Source organism: Lepus europaeus, chromosome 7 (genome assembly GCF_033115175.1).
Source record: "Lepus europaeus isolate LE1 chromosome 7, mLepTim1.pri, whole genome shotgun sequence".
Classification (NCBI taxonomy): Eukaryota; Metazoa; Chordata; class Mammalia; order Lagomorpha; family Leporidae; genus Lepus; species Lepus europaeus.
In genome coordinates, this window is record NC_084833.1 from 111,616,421 (window position 1) to 111,634,749 (window position 18,329).

Genomic DNA, 18,329 nt, shown 5'->3' on the forward strand with positions numbered 1-18,329 from the left:
GCTGGGGGAGACTCGTGTGCACTGGAGGACAGAGGCCAGGAAGGCATTTCCGGTGCAGGTGTTTAGCGCAGAGACTGTGGCATCTTGCTTGCTGAGATGCTGCCGTTTGCAGTGGTCCTGCTGGGTCTTTGTCCAGAAGCCAGAAGTCATGGGGTGGGATGGGAGCTGGAGGTCTTCCACCAGGCATGGCTTCAACTTCATTCTTCCCCTGCACAGACCATGTACAAGGCGAGCCAGGAGAGCGAATGTTACGTGATTGATGCCGAAGTCCTCACCCATGATGTACCGTACCATGACTACTTCTACACCATCAACCGCTACACACTCACCCGTGTGGCTCGCAACAAGAGCCGGCTTAGGTACAGAGCGTGGGGGGCCTGAGGGGATGGATCGGGGTCCTCATGGAGGGGAGCACCCCTTTGCTCTTTTATTTTTTAGCTTTTTTTTTTTTTTTCTTTTAAAGATTTGTTTATTTGAGAGGCAGAGGTACAGCTAGAGAGAGGGAGAGACAGGGAAAGAGTTCATTCATCTGCTGGTTCACTCCCCACATGGCCACAATGGCTGGGGTTAAACTGATCCGAAGCCAGGAGCTTCTTGCTGGTCTCCCGTGTGGGTACAGGGGCCCAAGCACTTGAGCATCTTCTGCTTTCCCAGGTGCTTTAGCAGGGAGCTGGTTGGGTGCGTTTGCTGGCTGATGCATTCTGTATTCCGCCACCTCCCTGTCCTGACAGAGCTGATCACTGTCTCTTCCACGTGCACCTGTTACCACTCTGTCCGTCTTCTCAGGGAGACGTTTATGGACTTATAAAGTCTGTGTAGGTGCCTAACCTGCATTCTTTGGAATGTTTGCAATGATCCCAGGAGATGGGTTTATCCTCATTTTTTCAGAAGAGAAAATGGAGGTTCATGTAAGCTAACTAACTTTGCCGAGTCACATCCCTCCTAAGTAGTCATGTATTTGTATACAGGAGGGGCTGGTCCAGGATCCCTGTGCATACCAAAACCCACCAATGCTTAAATCGCTCGTTTATGCACTGTTTGCATTTGATCCACACACGTTCTCCCGTAAACTTTATTTATTTAGGTTTATTTTTAACTATTCGAAAGAATCACAGAGAGAGACAGAGAGAGAGAGAGAGAGAGAGAGAGAACTCTTCCATTTTGCTGGTTCACTCCCCAAATGACCACAATGGCCAGAGCTGAGCCGATCAGGAGCCAGGAGCTTCTTCCAGATCTTCCACGTGGGTGCAGGGGCCCAAGGAGTTGGGTCGTCTTCTACTGCTTTCCCAGGCCCTAGCAGAAGAGAGCTGGATCAGAAATGGAGCAGCCAGGACCTGAACCAGTGCCCATGTGGGATGCTGGCATTGCAGGCTGGGGCCTTAACCCACTGCACCAGCCCCTCCCATAAACTTTAAACCATCTCTCGATTACTTATAATACCTAATACAATGTAAATAGTTCTTTTTTTTTAAAATAAAGGTTCAATTTTATTTGAAACACAAAGTGACAGAAGGAGGGAGAGAGCCACAGAGAGACATACTGGGATCTCGCCCACTGGCTCATTCCTCAAATGCCCACAGTAGCCAGAGCTAGGCCAGGCCAAAGCCAGGACTAGGACCTCCATCTGGGTATCCCACATGGGTGACAGAAACCCAAATACTTGGGCCATCATCTGCCTCCCGGCATGTATAAAAAGGAAGCTGGATCAGAAGCACAGGAGTGAGGACTGGAACCCAGGCACTCCAATATAGGTTGCAGGCATCCCAAGCAGTGGCTTAGTCTGCTGAGATGCAGTGGCTGCTGCATATATATATTTCTTTTATTTATTTATTTGAAAGTCAGAGTTACCCAGAAAGAGAGAGGTCTTCCATCGCTGGTTCACTCCCCAACTGGCCGCAACCACTGGAGCTGTGTCGATCCAAAGCCAGGAGCCGGGAGCTTCCCCTGGTTCTCCCACGTGGGTTCAGGGGCCCAAGGACTTGGGTCATCTGCTACTGCTTTCCCAGGCCATAGCAGAGAGCTGGATCGGAGTGGACCAGCCGAGTCTTGAACCAGCGCCCATATGGGATGCCGGCACTGTAGGTGGCAGCTTTACCCGCTATGCCACAGCACCGGCCCCAGCATATATACTTCTTATCTTGTATTGTTTAGGGAATAATGACAAGAAAAATCATGTCTGTACGTGTTCAGTGCAGACACAACTTTCTTATTGAGTAATGAGTAAGGGTTGAATTTATCAGATACGGAGGGCCAACTGCACTGGAACCCAGGTCTTAGAATTGCAGGCCTGCGTTCTCTCTGCCGTGCGTTGTGACTTCCTGTTCATCTCCCCTCTTAGCCAGCAAGCTCCTGGAGGACAGGAGTCCCATTCCATTCTCCACCTGGTTCTCAGCATGCAGCAGCAGGACCTGCCCTTGTCACAGTCTAGAAGATGGGGACAGAATGAATAATTAGTTCTGTGCACTGTGGTGTGCATTGAAAGGAAGAAAGGGGCTGGTGTTGCAGTGTAGCAGTAAAGTCACCACCTGCGACATGGGCATCCCATGTGGGCACTGGTTTGAGTCCTGGCTATTCTTCTTCCAATCCAACTCCCTGCTAATGGGCCTGGGAAAACATCCAGAAATGGCACCATTGCTTGGGCCCCTGCACACACGTGGGAGACCTGAATGGAGTTCCAGGCTTCTGGCTTTGTTCTGGCCCAGTCCAGGCCACTGCAGCCATTTGGAGGGTAAACCATGAATGGAAGATCTCTTGCTCTCTCTGTCTCGTCTGTTTCTCCCTCTATCTCTGGAACTCTGCCTTTTAAATAAAACAAATTTTTAAAAAATATTTAAAAGAAATAAAAGTGAAGAAATCTAGACTGACATTGTAAGAGCTTATAGCCTAACTGAAAAGACAACATATACTCCATTGCAAAATACCTGTATCTTAGAGCAAGTTCTTTTGGTTATAAGGGGCAGAAATTCATTCCTGCAGTTCAGATAGAATCAGAAGCTTAGCAAAAAGTTACGCAGAGATCTCTTGGGAATCAGGAGTATCTAATGCCAGCCCCTCGGTCCGGCCTGTGTCTTTCTCATCTCCTTGTTAGTTTTTCTTGGGGAGTGGGTAGAGGGTTCTGTGCTGCTTCCTGTGCTCCTCCACCTGCCTTCTCTTCCTCCTTCCTTTTATTTCTCTTCCTGCTCTGCTCTCCCTCCTGTTCCTACTGTCCTTTTCCCCGGTGTCTAGGTCTCCTAATCCCAGGTTCCACACAGACTGTTGAAGTTGCGCATCTTCTGTGCAGTCTGAGAGGTAGCTGCTGGTTGACCTCTGATAGACCTTTAGGGGGCAGTGTCTCCCCTCAATCCAATAAACGGGTCACAGGGGAGGGGAGGGGTACAAGTGAAGGCCTTCTCCCAGCAGGCCATGGGTACAGGTAGCATCCTGGTGGATGGAGGAGAGGCTGGGCAGACAGCCTTAACCTGCAGAGCATAAACAAGGAGAGTATTGGCAGGTGCACGTGCACCCAAGGAGGAGGCCAGGGTGGAGGAAGGGAAGAGAAGGGAAGGGAAGGGATGGAGCCGATACCACAGGAAAGGGGGGCAGTGGAGTGAGCAGTGATTGGGAGGAGACAGTACCTGGAGCAGAGCTGACCAGGCCTTGGGGGCAGGGCAGTGGCAGGAGCCAGTGCAGGTGGCTGAAGTTACTCTTTGTGGGAAGTGATGAAACCCTAGAGCCTGGCTTGGAAGTAGAGGGCTTGAACCCCAGTCTGGGCCTTCCCTTGCCTGACAGGACGTCCACCCACAGGGAGGTGCGGTATGAGGTCATGAAAGAATTCTGTGCTTGGAGTCAGCAGCTTTTGTTTTCTTTAAATAGCTAAACCTCAGTTTTGTCATCTGTAAGGTGGGGATAAACGCGGTAGCTCCACCATCCTCAGGAATGTGATCAGGGAGAGCAGATAACGTTTTGGAAAGGATGGTGCAGTGTGAAGCTCCTTTGGCCTTGAACCTGAACTTCCCTTTTGCCAGCAGAGGAGAGCCCACCCAGGAGTGACCGATCTTATTTCTGGCTTGCTCTTCAGGGTCTCCACGGAGCTGCGCTACCGAAAACAGCCCTGGGGGTTGGTGAAAACCTTCATTGAGAAGAACTTCTGGAGTGGGCTGGAGGACTACTTTCGCCATTTAGGTGGGTACCACGGTCGTTGCTGCTGAGCTGTGTAGCTGCCACCGCTCGGGGGAAGGGAGACAGAGAATCAGGGTTCAGATTGACACAGTGAAGGGGTTTTATGGGATCCCTAAATCTACTCCAAAAATGGAGATCAAATTTGGCATTTATGTGGACACGTGTACGTTTCCAAAAACTACCTGTAATTTTTATGAGACCATTAAGCCACCTGTGATATCTTCCTCCCAAACAAAATGAGCCACAGCTCTTGCAATACTGGTGCTAACTCTGTTCTGAGGAGGCGTGGCAAGTAGTCTCTTAATGCATCTACTCAGGAAGTGGACGATACACCCATTGTATGCACAGGGATGCAGATGTTGGGACCATGGAGCCTTACCCAGTGTTAAACATCCCAGAGAAGGGGGTTTCGGTGGGGCTAGGTCCCAGAAGCACTCCCCGAAGCTCCTGAGCATCCCTGAGTATCCTCTGCCCACCTGCCCAACTTCCCAGGGTACAGTATGGGAACAAGGCTCCCCTAAAGAATTTCTTCTAGAAGACAGTCCTTTGGGTTGAAGGAATGGGAGGATGGCTTCTGATGTGGCCCTGTGGTCCTTGGTAGAGAGCGAACTGACCAAAACGGAGAGCACCTACCTGGCTGAGATGCACAGACAGTCTCCCAAAGAGAAAGCCAGCAAGCCGCCGACGGTGCGGAGGAGGAAGCGTCCCCATGCCCACTTGCGGGTGCCTCACCTGGAAGAAGTGATGAGCCCCGTCACCACGCCCACTGATGAAGACGTGGGCCACAGGATCAAGCACGTGGCAGGTGTGTGCCAGGTGGGGAGGAGTGGCGGGGGTTGGGGATGTTTGCTGAGAGGACATAACACAAAGATCAGGGAGTCCAGGGCACCCCTTACCTGACCCCCACGGGTGCAGGGGTCTGCCCTCTCTTGTTATGTGTCTTCCTCTTCCCAGCCAGTCGTTCACACACTCAGGTTCTTGCTCAAGCCTGGAAACCTCAGACTTTAGACCACTGCGTGCATTAGTTTTTAAACTGTGCTCTACACATCCCTATGGGTTCATCAGAGCTGATGGGGAGAGGGGAGGAGGCAGAAGAGGACGAGAGAACCAGTCTCCTGTGTTCCTCTTCCACCCCTTGAACCAGAGTTCGCAGGTAGCTGATTATGTATGCAGCAAGAGCTGGAAGCTGTGCTGGCTATAGTCCTGGCCCTGTGTTGCTTCCCCTTCCAGAGCTAAAGATCACTGTCCCGCACCTGTATGTGCTAGCTGCTTAGATCTGTTGATTGTCTCATTTGTTCAGGGATCACCCAACCCAAGCCATGACCTTGCCCTTGAGAAGCTTATCGTGTGGATGGGGGGCGGAGATGCCTATCATGTGGTTGCCATGACAGCATCCTGGCCAGTTCTCTGTCATTTCCTGACGTTCATGTCGGCAGATGGGGAACTTGTGGGTTATGCTGGTGACAGCCTCTTTGTTCTCATGCAGGTTCCACGCAGACTCGGCATATCCCTGAGGACACTCCCAATGGCTTCCACCTACAGAGCGTGTCCAAGCTGCTGCTGGTTATCAGCTGTGTGTAAGGGACTCTAAGCTCTCCTCCGACCCTGCCCCCACCCCATCTTCCTCTTTCTGCCTGGTGCTTCATCCCCCATCTCTCAAAACATACGAGCATCCCTACTCTTTGTTTTTTTTTCTCTGTCCTCTGCTCTTCTGATTTTCTCTGTCTGGATTGGTCACTCTGTCTAGCCTCTTTGCTTCTTTTTCTCAGTTTTCTTCAACATTGAGCATATGCTAGGGCTTCAGAAGAAAATGCTTCAGGCTGTTTGCATGCCCTTTGAACTCAAATGGATGAGACAGCACATGCACAGTTCCCACACAGTTGGATAAATGCTAATGTAGAAATGCCACAGAGCATTTCAGGAGTCAGCTCAGCTGTTCTTTTGTGAGAGACCTTGGTGTCCTCCCTGCCAGGCACGAGGACCGTGCACTCACAGAGCCTGCACTTTGGGACGACAAGGGAGACCAAATCAAGGAGTACATTATAGGGCTGAGTCTCATGTAGACAGCTGATAATTGCCCTAACATTATACACAGCAGTCTCCATAACATTCTTTTTTTCCCCTAAGATTTTTTTTTTTTTTTTTTATTTGAAAGACAGAGTCACAGAGATAGGGAGAGCGAGCGAGAGAGGATCTTCTGTTATCCACAGGTTCATGGCTGCAACAGCCAAGTCTGGGCCAGGCTAAAGCCAGAAGCCAGAAGCTTCTTCTAGGTCTCCCACAAGGGTGCAGGGGCTCAAGCCCTTGGGCCATCCTCTGCTGTTTTCTCAGGCACATTAGCAGGGAGCTGGATCAGAAGTGGAGCAACTGGGGCTTGAACCAGTGCCCATATGGGATGCTGGTGCCACAGGTGGCGGCTTAAGCTGTTGTGCTAGATTGCCTGTCTCTCCATAACTTTCATAGAAAAATGCTGGGCTGGGGAGAGAGGAAATTGACAGAAACAAAGGCATAAGGTGGGAAAACACAGCTTGCTCTTTTTTTTTTTTTAAGATTTTATTTATTTATTTGAAGGGTAGAGTTACAGACAGAGAGTCAGAGAGAAAGGTCCTCCTTCCACTGGTTCACTCCCTAACTGGCAATAATGGCTGGAGCTGTGCCAATCTGAAGCCAGGAGCCAGGAGATTATTCTGGGTCTCCCATATGGGTGCAGGGGCCCAAGCACTCGGGCCATCTTCCACTGCTTTCCCAGGCCATAGAAGAGAGCTGGATTGGAAGTGGAGCACCCAGGGCTCAAACCGGCACCCATATGGTGCTGCAGGCGGAGGTTTTACCTGCTATGCCACAGCGCTGGCCCCACAGCTTGCTCTTTGAAATGTAAGTCCATGCTGTTTCCTGCCCAGGACCTTCCTGAACCATTTTGAGAAGGAAGCAACTAGGACAGCTAAGAATGGCTCTTCTGCTTGCTTCAGCCCCTTTTTTTGGATACAGTATGCTGTGAGATTGTAGGGGTAGGCTTGGGTGGAGGAAGGCATGGCAGCTGCCCAGATGTGGTGGGCATAGGAACCTAAGGAAGCCAGGAGTGACAGATTTGCTTTAAAATGCAAAGTCACTCTGATGGCCATATGGGGAATGGATTGGATAAGAAAAGACTGGAGCAGGGACGTTGGTGGCCCTGCATTGCAATGATCTAGCAACAGCGGAGGTGAGACTGGGTGGAGGGACTGCAGCTGATCTTGGAAGGGTAGGATTCGGTCAGCGTGTAGTTAAGTGAAGCCAGGGAAGGTAGGCTTCTGATGCGAGGGACCGTCCATGGTGTGTCACGAGCAGGAGTGTGGAATTCACCGGAAGTTGTCAGAGAAGGCTGTCAGCCCTGGCTGTGTCACGGGTGATCTCGGAGCAGGTCACACCTGTTTGTCCACGTGGACCTGGCATTTAGGAGACAAGCGTGGGCTTCAGTCATGGATTAATTATCTGTAGCACTAGTGCCACGGGTGTGAAGGAGACCACCCATCCCTGGAGAGTGTAGAGTGTGACAAGACAGGGCCAAGGATGACCCCCGGGGACCCTGTATAGGAGTAAGACCCAACGTAAAATAGATGCAAAGTCTTTCTGACCTTAGCACAAGAAGCCAAGTTATTATGACAAAATTAAATTCAAAGACCCCTGTCACACAGAAAATTCACGTTAAGCAACATCAGCTCAAGTGTGATCCATGCCACTGTTCTGTTTAAGCTACGTCTCTGGCAATGGATTTTGGTAAACTGAAAACTAGAGCCTCAGTGAATTCAGACCTCTAGGTTCCATGCAACAGGATCTGTGCAAAGGGCATGCTGATAGCCTGCGTGAGCAAGAGACTGGTGTGACCCAGCTGGCCCCGTTGCCTGGCAGCCGCTCGCCACCATACGTCTGCCGTGCAGTGACTCAGCCTCCTACCCCTTCTTTGTTTAGACCACAGTGGAGCCTTCACTCAGATTCCCCCTGGGGTGCCCCTTGACATTCAGTTGGCACAGATGGGATCGCAGACACAAACCCAGCGCAGGCACTACGATGGTGTGCAGCACACTGCGGAGGTGGGAGTGCAGTGGGTCCTGTATGTGCTGATGCAGTGGAACCTTTAGTCACTGAAATTCAACACAGAATTACAAGTTCTACTGCCAAACAGCTGAGTCACCCTAGGGATTTGCGGCTGCAAGCTTAAGAAAGACTACCTTCCTTAGAGCCCAAAACACAGATGAGAAACCCAGTACCACTTTCACGCATGCACTTTGAAAAGTGCAAGGCCTAGTGTAAGCCTGTCTGCCGTGGCTTGTCTTTTGTCTACCTGTTTGTTTTATCTGCCCATTGTTTTCATCTTTTTTCCTGACTATCTGCTTCTTTACCTCTCATGGTCAGAACCACCCCTTGGGGGAGGCCCAGGGTGTTTTATGTACACCAGCACCTCAAAAAATGGGTGGAGAAATGCGATTACAAAATAAGTATTTGGGTGCAGAAATTTTTGAAATGCTTGCAGAGATTTTTCAAAATTCAGTTTCCTTGCACTTTTTGAAGTGCTCTGGACCTCCCTGTAACCCCCATGGCATCTCCAGTAGGGTAGCGATTGCTGTCCCTTGTTGAGGAAAGCTTGACTTTTAGAGAAGCTGGAAGACTTGATCAGAGGCTGAGAAGTCTGAGTGGTGAGCCAGGATTTACACCCACTGGCGCGTCTCTGGAGCCTCTCTGCCCGCGTCTTGACCTCTCCACCCAGGAGCTCCGTCATGAAGGAATCTTCAGGCAGCCACCGAGGCTGAGAGAAGAGCATTTCCACAGCCTCCCTGCAGCTCTCTGTTCCCTACTGGGTCCTCCAGCACCTGCATCCTCTTTGCCTCCTTCTTGTCGCTCTCCAGTTTGGGCCTGGACTCTGGGCCATCTAAACTATTTATCCAGCCACCTGCTGGATGGTGGCAGGTGCAGGGGACGCTTTAGCCTTCTGGAGGTCTGCTGACCTCTGTGAGGCATCGGGGCAGAGCTGGAGGATCCCACTGCAATTCCTCTTCACTTTGACTATTCAGTTTGTTCTAAAGCTGTGTTGATAGGATGATTTCCTTCTCAATTTAGCAGCCATGAAATAGTCATCCCTCAGTATCCATGGATACCAAAATCCACCGACGCTCAAGCCCCTGATAAAACTGGCATAGTATTTGCGTATAACCCATATATATATATATATATATATATATATATATATATATATATATCTCCTCTCATATACTTTAAACCTTCTATAGGTTACTTATAATACCTAATCTAATAGAAACATTATGCAAATAGATGTTATGCTATGTTGTGTAAGGAGTAATGACAAGGAAATAAAAGTCTGGGTATGTTCATTCAGTACAGATACAGGACTGTTTGGCCAAACACTTTCGATCCATAGTTGGCTGAGTCTGTGGACACCAGGAACATGGAGGGCCAAATACAGTGGCTTTCTCTTACCCCTTTTACCCTACGTCTCCTCACTGTGGCTTTGCTTCCAGTATTTCTTCCTTGTACACACGCGCACTTGCTCTCTGGCTCATGTCAAGTGCAGTTTTCCGCTTCCCCACACTCGTCTGTTTCTAATCTCTGTCTCTTCCCCATTTTTCTCTCCTGCTCCATTAGGATCTGTTTCAGGTACTGGCTCTATGATTACTCCTTTTTTCCCCTCCACCTTACCTCTCTTCCCCCAGGCACCCAGGCCCTGGGTAAATGTATGTCTCTCCTTCCCAATGCCTCCCTGCTTTCACCCCAACTCGCTCGCTCACCCTGGCTCTCTGGCTGTGTCTCGGCCCTACAGATTAGATGCTTCTCTCTCTCGCCCCTCACTGCATCCCTTCTGCTCACCCACTCACCCACTGCAATGCTTTCGATGGCCTGGCGGTCGGGGACGGCAGACTTGGGGGCGGGGAGATCCCTGGCTCAGAGTCCATCTCATTGTCTTGCTCTCCCCTTCGTGTCTCCCTCTTAGTCTGGTGCTGCTGGTCGTCCTTAACATGATGCTCTTCTACAAGCTCTGGATGCTGGAATACACCACCCAGACCCTCACTGCCTGGCAGGGTCTGAGGCTCCAAGAAAGGTAATCCTGGCCTCATCCCATTGTCCCCACGTCTGCCCCTTCCTAGTGCTGTGCCCTGGCTCCTGCCTCCCAGTCTCCTTGGGATTGCCCCACTGTCCTTGCCCAGGGGAGCACCTTGGGGGGGTCAGACCACATCTGATTTGGGACCCAGGGGACCGAGGGGGCAGTGGGCAGAGGACACAACACTCTGATGTGACTCTCTGTCCTTTAGGGGTCTGGGAGCACAAGACAGTCCGCTGAGCATAACTCCAGCTGCTGGGGTGCCCCTTCTTCTACCCCACAGGTTACCCCAGTCTCAGACAGAATGGGCCCAGCTTTTAGAGTCCCAACAAAAGTACCACGATACTGAGCTCCAGAAATGGAGAGAGATCATCAAATCCTCAGTGATGCTCCTTGATCAGGTGAGATGCCCCCCTTCTCCACCTCCCTCGCCTTTGGGAGACAGAACTGCTTCCCTTATGCTTCCAGAAAGGCCACCACTCCATCACCACCCTCCAGGCCTCTTCCCATTTATTCTCCCAGGCCGTCCCTGCTTCGAATTATAAAGCCATTTCTGAGTGGGCTATTAGGAATGGAGGTGCATTTCCCAAAATAATGGTAACAAAATAATAGTAACAAAATAACACACTAGGTTTCCAGTAGGAAAGCTGTGGGTTAGAAAGAGAAAGAACTCGTGTGTATGTGTATGTGAGAGAGACAGAAAGAGAATGACAGAGAGACCCATAGCTATCTTGTAGGCTGTTAAACAGAGCACCTCCCTGCACTGTTACAGAGCTGTCTTCTGGGAAGGCCTGTCTTTCAAATTCCCTTTGATGGAGACCATCTCTTCCCACTGCCCTAAAAGGCACCCATCCTGCAGCCTGATGTCAGAGGCACTGCCGACAGACTGGGGTGACTGTACTATGTCTCCATTTCATGTCACCATTCTAGTACAACTGCTTATATTCTTCCAAAAAAATAGATCCTCCTATTTAAGAAAATCATCTTGGAGCAAAATCAATCATGAGCTTAGGTTCCTTGAGTGGGAGGGAGTTCTCTTTTCCCCTCTAGAAAAATGTAACTGTCTTATAAAAAGTGGCCCCCATGGTTGTCATGACAGCAGGCATGTACGTTTTTTATGCAAGAGAATTAGGAAGATGACAGGCCCCAGATGTGTGATTTGTGATTTATACTCCAAGGCAGTCTCCTTTTGATGCTTTATTGGAGTCCCAATCTTGCTGGTAACTTGAGCATGGGATTTAACATAAATGAACTTCAGTTTCTTCACTTACAAAATAGGGGTTGTATCATGTTTGACGTGGGAGCTGTGATTAAGGAAGGCAGGTTTTCCCCCAAATCACACATGGGTAAACAGTGCAGTGAGAAGTTTGAGAGCATGTTGGAGCAGGAGGCGTTGATAGCCAGGGAATGGAACCTGGGCTGAGGGGAACAGAATGGTGGGCAGACATCCAGGCCAGCAGGCACAGAAGGGTGGGACGTATTGTAAACTCCAGAGGACTGAATGAGGATTAGTAGTCCTAGAGAATTCAAGTTTTCATTCATCAAATAAGGAGTCCTGTGTTCAGAGCTGTCCAGCCATGCGAGAGTTACGTTGAAGGACTGAGATCCCAAGATCCACAGCAATCAAAGGATGGCTAGATGATGACAGATATGGAGCTTAGGGACTAAATGGAGGCGCAGTTGGAATGGATGGCCTAGAGGTCTCTTCCAACTCTCGAATTCTGTTTGAGGCTGGGTCCACTAGGCTGTGGCTTAGGGTTGTCAGCTTTATACCCTACAGATGTTAAGAGAGTTATTTTGTTTCAACCCCTTTACAAGTGATGTTCAAAGGAACAGAGATGCTGAGCATGGGATGTAGAACAGCCAGAGAGAAAAGTGTGGTAGAGTAGGCAGAGAGAACAGAGGTTCTCAGAACTCATGATTTACCCAGGAGATGTGGTTGTGTTGTCACAGAGCAGCTTTCCCAGAGACAATATTCGAATGCGTTAATGGGCTATTTTAGAGTTCTCCCAGTGCAGCTGCCCTCATTTAGATTCCATCCTATGGCCTAAACATGTTAATTCACTGACATGGGTACCAATGAGACGCTTCTTCTCTTCTCTGCTTGGTATCCCTGGGTGAACTTCCCCAACAACAGGAAACAAAGCAATTACAGGTGACTGCAGTCCAGAGCCCTTAGTGTGTGGTGTATGAGCAGCCAGGAGAGGGAAAGATGATTGTCAGCTAGAGAAAAGTTTGGATTTGTCATAGGCCTTAACAGTCAGGTGAGATTGGAGTAGGGAAGAGTGGAAAGAGTCCCAGGTTGGGGGAACAGTATGGCAACATGTACAGAGACAGGCATGTAGGGTATGTTGAAGTTCAATGGGGAAAGCACACGGAATGAATAGAAAATAAAGTAGATGACACACTATAACAGGGCTCTTTACAGCAATCATATGCCGAGAGTGATGTCTGAATTCAGTGATAACAGGGGTCACTTGTCATGGGACACTGCGAGCCTTCCTGGGGCTGGTGGGCGTTTCCAGTGTTAGACTGGCTGTCCCCTTTCCATCTGAGACTGTGACCCCTATAAACCACTGCTCTGTGGGGTGGCCAGAGGTGGGGATGGGGTTGAGTGTGGCAGGTGCTGCTGCGTGGAAAAACACACTGAGAGCACAGATCTGGACCTGGTGTGGGGTTCCCTGTCTTGCAGATGAAGGACTCACTCATCAATCTTCAGAATGGCATCAGGTCACGTGACTACACATCTGAAAGCGAAGAGAAGAGGAACCGCTATCACTGACAAGGCAGGGACGGGGGTGGCTGCGAGAGGCCTGTGCAATACATGTACATAGACCGTATAAATATATATATATAAATATATATATATATACAGAATATAAATATATATATATTATATACAGATTTTAAAAAGAGATAACGCCTATGTACCAGGGAGAAGGAGCGGGCCCTCCCGCCCCTGTGCCGGCTGGAGCAGCGTTTTCCTTTGATGGAGGGGCCGAGGAGGGCAGGGACCACCTCTCAGCACCGACCTCCCCTGATCCTCCTCCTCCCACCCTCCGCTCCCCTCCCCTTCCCTTGCTGGCCATTCTTGGCTCATAGAAGGGAAATGTTGTTGAGCCAAAGTTATGCCTGTGAAGACCCTAGGGTCTTGAAATCTCAAGGGGGCATTGCTTAAGGTGCTTCATTCCCTAATCCCCTTTTGATTTGTTTCCAAAATAAAAGAGAATCTTTTCTTCCCTACCCCACGCCTCCCCAGGCGTTCTCTTGGGAACACAGAAGCATTCAAGGGCGGGAGCCCAGTCTAAACTCTCCCACGGGAGGCCGCCCACACATACAGACCAAACGCTAAGAGCCAGATGGAGAGGGCTGTTGGAAAAACTAGCAAGGCTGCCTTTGTGGGGCTGGATTTTGGAGCTGTAGGCTCCTGTGGTCTCATGTTCTGAAGGGCATTTTTCCTCAATCACTCCTGCGCCTTCCTCCAACCTGTGTAGGGTGTGGACCCATTAAGGGCTGGCAATTCCTGACCTTCCCACCCCCTTTCTCCCTGGTCTTCTCCCAGGCTGGATCTGGGAGAAGTGTCACTTTTTAGTGCCTAAAGTCCTATTGTTTCTCTGTGCCCTAAGAGCACATTGTTTATTAGCCAGGGTGGAGCATATTTGACCTTGTTAAACCTCTTGTTAGTGGTTATGAACAAGTCAGGTCTCTGGCTATGATTCCTTCGCTTTGAGCCATGAGTGTGATTTCCGGGATGAGTCAGGGTGTCTGAGGCGCTCCAGGGTTTGAGGAGAGAGAAAAGGAGAGAATGCTGTAGCATGTGGGTTGCAGGGTTTGTCCACAGACACTGTGAACAGTGAGCACCAGTAGCCAGGTTGTGCAGGAGGTTGCCTGTGTCGCTTCCACTTGGTAAAGAAACAACTTCCGATGGTGGAGTCAACCTTCTGAGATGCTTTGCATTTGCATGGAAGATCCTCAATGGATGGGTTTTGGCAAAGGTGCATGTGTTTGGGCAGGAAAAGACCAGATGGGCTGCTCAGGGGGCTGCTCCAAATCCTGAGTTTCTCAAGACTTGGGAGTGGGGGTCCTGGTGGTGGAGGGTACAGATCCTTCCCTGGTGTCTGGCCCCAGACTGATGTGAGAGCGCAAGGGTGGAAGGCAGATGCTGAGTTAGGAGAATGAGCCCCTCTGGGCCTTTTCCTAGTTGGCCTGCTGGGAGCCATGCCACTTGTCTGATCATGCAGAGCCTTCCTGGACACATTCATCATCCCTCGTCCACTAGCTGTTGTTTCTCCGTATTATGGCCTGGGGAGTCCTGCCAGCCCTTGGCAGAGTTTTGTGGAGATTCTTAATGAGGAAAGAATCACAGGTAATTTGGCTAGGAGACCCTTTCAGATTGCTGGTTCTTCTCCTGGGTTTCTTAATGCAAGAGGCAGAAGGGACCCCAGAACCCCAGATGTCTCAGCAAATAAGCACAAACGAGGGAAAGTTCTTACTTATTTTTTGCTTGCTTGGCTTTTTTTCACTGATTTACTCCAAGGAGAAAATGACATTTTTCTCTTAGAATGGCCTGAACATCCCACTCTGGCAAAAAAAAAAAAAAAAAAAGGAAAAAGGAAACTTTTGACTTGTCAGTGTATCTAAGGAAAAGGCCTTGGTGTCTCCTGAGGGCAGAATCATCATGCCTAGGTCATCCTCCAAGGGAGGATGATGATGAGGGCAACTGGAATTGAGGTCTCTCCCCTAGGGAAGGAGAGAGGAGGAGAGGGTGTTCTCTGTCATCCTTGGAAAAGGTGCGACAAGCCGCTCGCCACTCTGTTCTCATCCAGGACTTGGAGCTGGAGACACCGGTGAGGGTCAAGTCTCAGGATCCAGAGAGGGAGGAGTGGTGCCAGCTGCTAGGAATTCCCCCTTTGGAGGAACTGCAAGCCACTGTGACTCCCAGAAACTTTTTGAAGGCAAAACCTGTGAATTCTCAAATTTATTTCCTACGTGATGCTTTACTTAAGTTATTTACTTATTAAGGTTGCTGTGGGACCTCTGGGATGACTTAAGAAGTATCTGTGCTGGGAGTAGTACAGTGGGGAAAGCAGACCCAGCCAAAGAGAGTTGCACTATTGTGTGTCACCTTTAGGACCATTCGAGTTGTGCATAAGGAGCCTTCCTTTTCCTGCTGATCTGAGCCCAGGAGACAGCATATATACATGGAGAGTGCCCACAAAGAACCAAGCATCTCTTATGGGCCCACTCGGTTCTAAGAATTTTTTGACTCTCAAACCGGAAGAAACCAACAACTCCATTCCATCCCAGATGTAATCTTTTCCTGCTGGAGATAAGCCTGGAGTGGAATAAAAGGAAGGCAGGGTAACTCCTGGCCAGTAGCCTGGCTGGTAGGTGTCTGCCGGAGGGTGTCAGAACCGCCACTTACTGTGTTCACTTCTTCCAGCCAGTGCTTTTTTGGAGTTTTGTTTTCATAAGAATGCTGGGCTCACACAGGAGTCTTTCTAAGAGGATTCATGTAGTAGAACATTTGAGAGCTAGTGCTCAATTTTGTAGACTTGGCAGGTTTTCTAACCAGGTGAGCACTTTCAGGGTCTAAACTTCTACTCCCACTTAACTGTAGAGGGGGATTGACGAAGTTGGACTCAGAAAAGCCAGCCATGTCTGCAATGCTCTTATATTCCCATGCACCTCCTTGAGACAAGGTAGAGGATCAGTAATCTGAAGATTCCCGTGGATGACTGGACTGAGAAGAGGGAGACCTGACTCTGCCATTGAGTAGTCTGTGGTCTTGGACAAGTCACTGCCCGTCTCTGGGCCTTGGGATCCTCCTGTAACAGAAAGGGGCTGCGTTAAATGATCTTTTAGGTAGGTTCTGGCTTTGGTGTTGTACTGGAGGTTAGGCTAGAGACTGGGTGGTCTCAGGATTGTTAGACTTAGGTGGTATCCTGCCAGGAGGGAGCAAGCCTTCTGGGCCAGAGCTTCCCTAGTATCCAGTAGGAGGTAGGGCAGAGTGTGGGGTCCCTAGGAAATCCAAGTTAGTTAAGCTTTCTTCTTGGGGGCTAAGAGGACTAGGGAGGCCCAGCAGCAGAGCGATCAAGCTTGCTTCTTGCCCAGTGTTAATCTGGGAGCGTGTTTCTTTATTCTTTGGTCTAGTCTTAGTTTGGGAAGGGGCCCCTTGGCCTTTCTCTAAGCTAGGAGGAGGACAGTGGTAAGACGAGCACTCCTTTGGGTTGAGCTTGTTTTGTATCTCTAGGCTCCATGAAGCCTTTCACATACCTGTCCCTCCCCGTTCACAGTGGGCACAGTAGAGAGAAGTCATTTGAGCTCCTAGCACTTCTCCTGGGGCTCCACCAAAACCCTCTTGGGATTTATATGAAGTATAGAGGTTTGGCTGAAATCCTTGGGTTGCCTTAGAGCACTGACTCGAAGAGCCTGGGGTTGCAAGAAATGGGGAGGACTGAGAGACCCCAAGGGGAATGTGTTGCTAGGCAAGTGGGTTCTTTCCTGTCCCAGTTGCCTCCCCAAGCTTGGACTGACTTGCAGGCACCATGTCTAGGATGAGATCTTGGAGAATGAACTAGGGGAGGAATCTTAGCAGAAGTGTCCTTTCTGTGCCATGCCGTTCCACTTTGTTGGCACCATAGGGTAGCCTAACCAGCCACTGCTCCCCGGGGCCCTCAGGAGACAGCACTCCTCTCTTCTCTCAGGTGGCAGGGCTGTAATTTTCCTCCCTATACCCCCAGATCTCACCTGCCCATTCCTGCAGGAATCTCAAGAACCTGTCTTCCTGACCCTCCCCAATCCTACCCCCTCGTCTCTAGGCTGTGGGACAATCATCCCTCCCCTTCCTGGACATCCTTGACCCTCATCCCCAATCTCCCGCAGGCTGGACCCAAACTCCTCCACCTCTGTGCTTTCTTCCAGAAGATGTTTTGGCTCCCAGAGGAGTGTGTTTCTGGAAGGCCATCTCTTACTGCACCTGCAGTCCTGATGTGCACATGGTGTAGAGAGCTTCCCTTCCCACCTCTCTGCCCAGCCTTGTTACCTCACTCCTGCTCTGGCCTTGGCTGTGACAGGCCCAGCCAGCTCCCTGTTTCGATGTTCTGTGTGACAGCTCAGGGGTCTTGTGACTCGAGGTCCTCAGCAGGCCTGGGAGCCCGGACTGGAGCCTTGGCTGCTGGTGAGAATGCACCTCGCCTGCCAAGAGGAGTGGATGCCAGACGATCTCCCCAACATGTGAAGGCTTACAGGACATTGCCATTTCTGCCCCTTGGCCCTCCTTGCTTCTCTCAACACAAGACACTGCAGAAGCAAAAGGGTGGCCTCTGTTCCAGGCAGGACAGCTGGCTCTGTCTGGAGAGTTGGCCCTGGGCTTGGGTGCTGCGTGCTCAGACTGCATAGGAAAAGCAACCATTTTTGCCAACAGGAGTGGGTGGCTCCCCACATCCCCCCTACCCTGCACTCTAGGGCCAGACCACTCTCTGCATGGACCAGACCATCTTCCCAAACCCATGGTGCTTTTCCACCCCCCTGCCTCAACCTAGACTTCAAGGTGGGGAGAGATGGATCAGAAGGTATAGTGGCCACTGGATAATCCTGACATGGGGTGGAGTGGGTTGAGGCAGAGGGAGGAACCCCCGACACTTGCACTGGGCCACTAAGGGGAGAAAACACAGGTTGATTGCAGTCAAGTTGTTGGGCCGTCGGTATTTGGATCTTTAACTGTACTTTGCCTGGCGCTGTGCGCAAGGTCTGAAAACTTATTGCTAGTACCTAGAAACCTACAAGGCTACCCAGCCAAATCTTTAATGTAAAGTAGCTAGAGCCATGGAAGTACAGTATGAATTAAAAGAAAAAAGTATTGAACTACAAACAATAAATGGTGTGTGTGTTTATTGCTTGGTTCATCAGCACTCATTGTCCTAGAAGTTTCTGGTCTTCCCAGATATGTGCATGGAAAGTACCATGCACTACATCAGGCATGTTTGTACACATACACCTGCCATTCCTTTCTGAGGTGGAGGAGCAGCCTGAGCCAGTGGGGCAGATAGGAAGTTATAGAATCAGACAGACCTGTACA

The 18,329-nt window shown here is 50.1% G+C and overlaps 1 protein-coding gene across 3 annotated transcripts in view; it reads left to right on the forward strand.

Moving 5' to 3' along the window:
• Positions 1-18,107, forward strand: part of GRAMD1B (GRAM domain containing 1B) — a 200,655-nt gene extending 182,548 nt beyond the window's left edge. For all 3 annotated transcript variants that reach the window (XM_062197227.1, XM_062197229.1, XM_062197228.1), the window contains 7 exons: positions 217-359; positions 4,058-4,161; positions 4,760-4,963; positions 5,645-5,735; positions 10,142-10,249; positions 10,533-10,650; positions 12,942-18,107. In XM_062197227.1, the coding sequence (XP_062053211.1) occupies positions 217-359; positions 4,058-4,161; positions 4,760-4,963; positions 5,645-5,735; positions 10,142-10,249; positions 10,533-10,650; positions 12,942-13,031 (858 nt within the window). In that variant the 3' untranslated portion in view covers positions 13,032-18,107. The remainder of the gene's footprint in view (positions 1-216; positions 360-4,057; positions 4,162-4,759; positions 4,964-5,644; positions 5,736-10,141; positions 10,250-10,532; positions 10,651-12,941) is intronic.
• Positions 18,108-18,329: the final 222 nt, after the last annotated feature.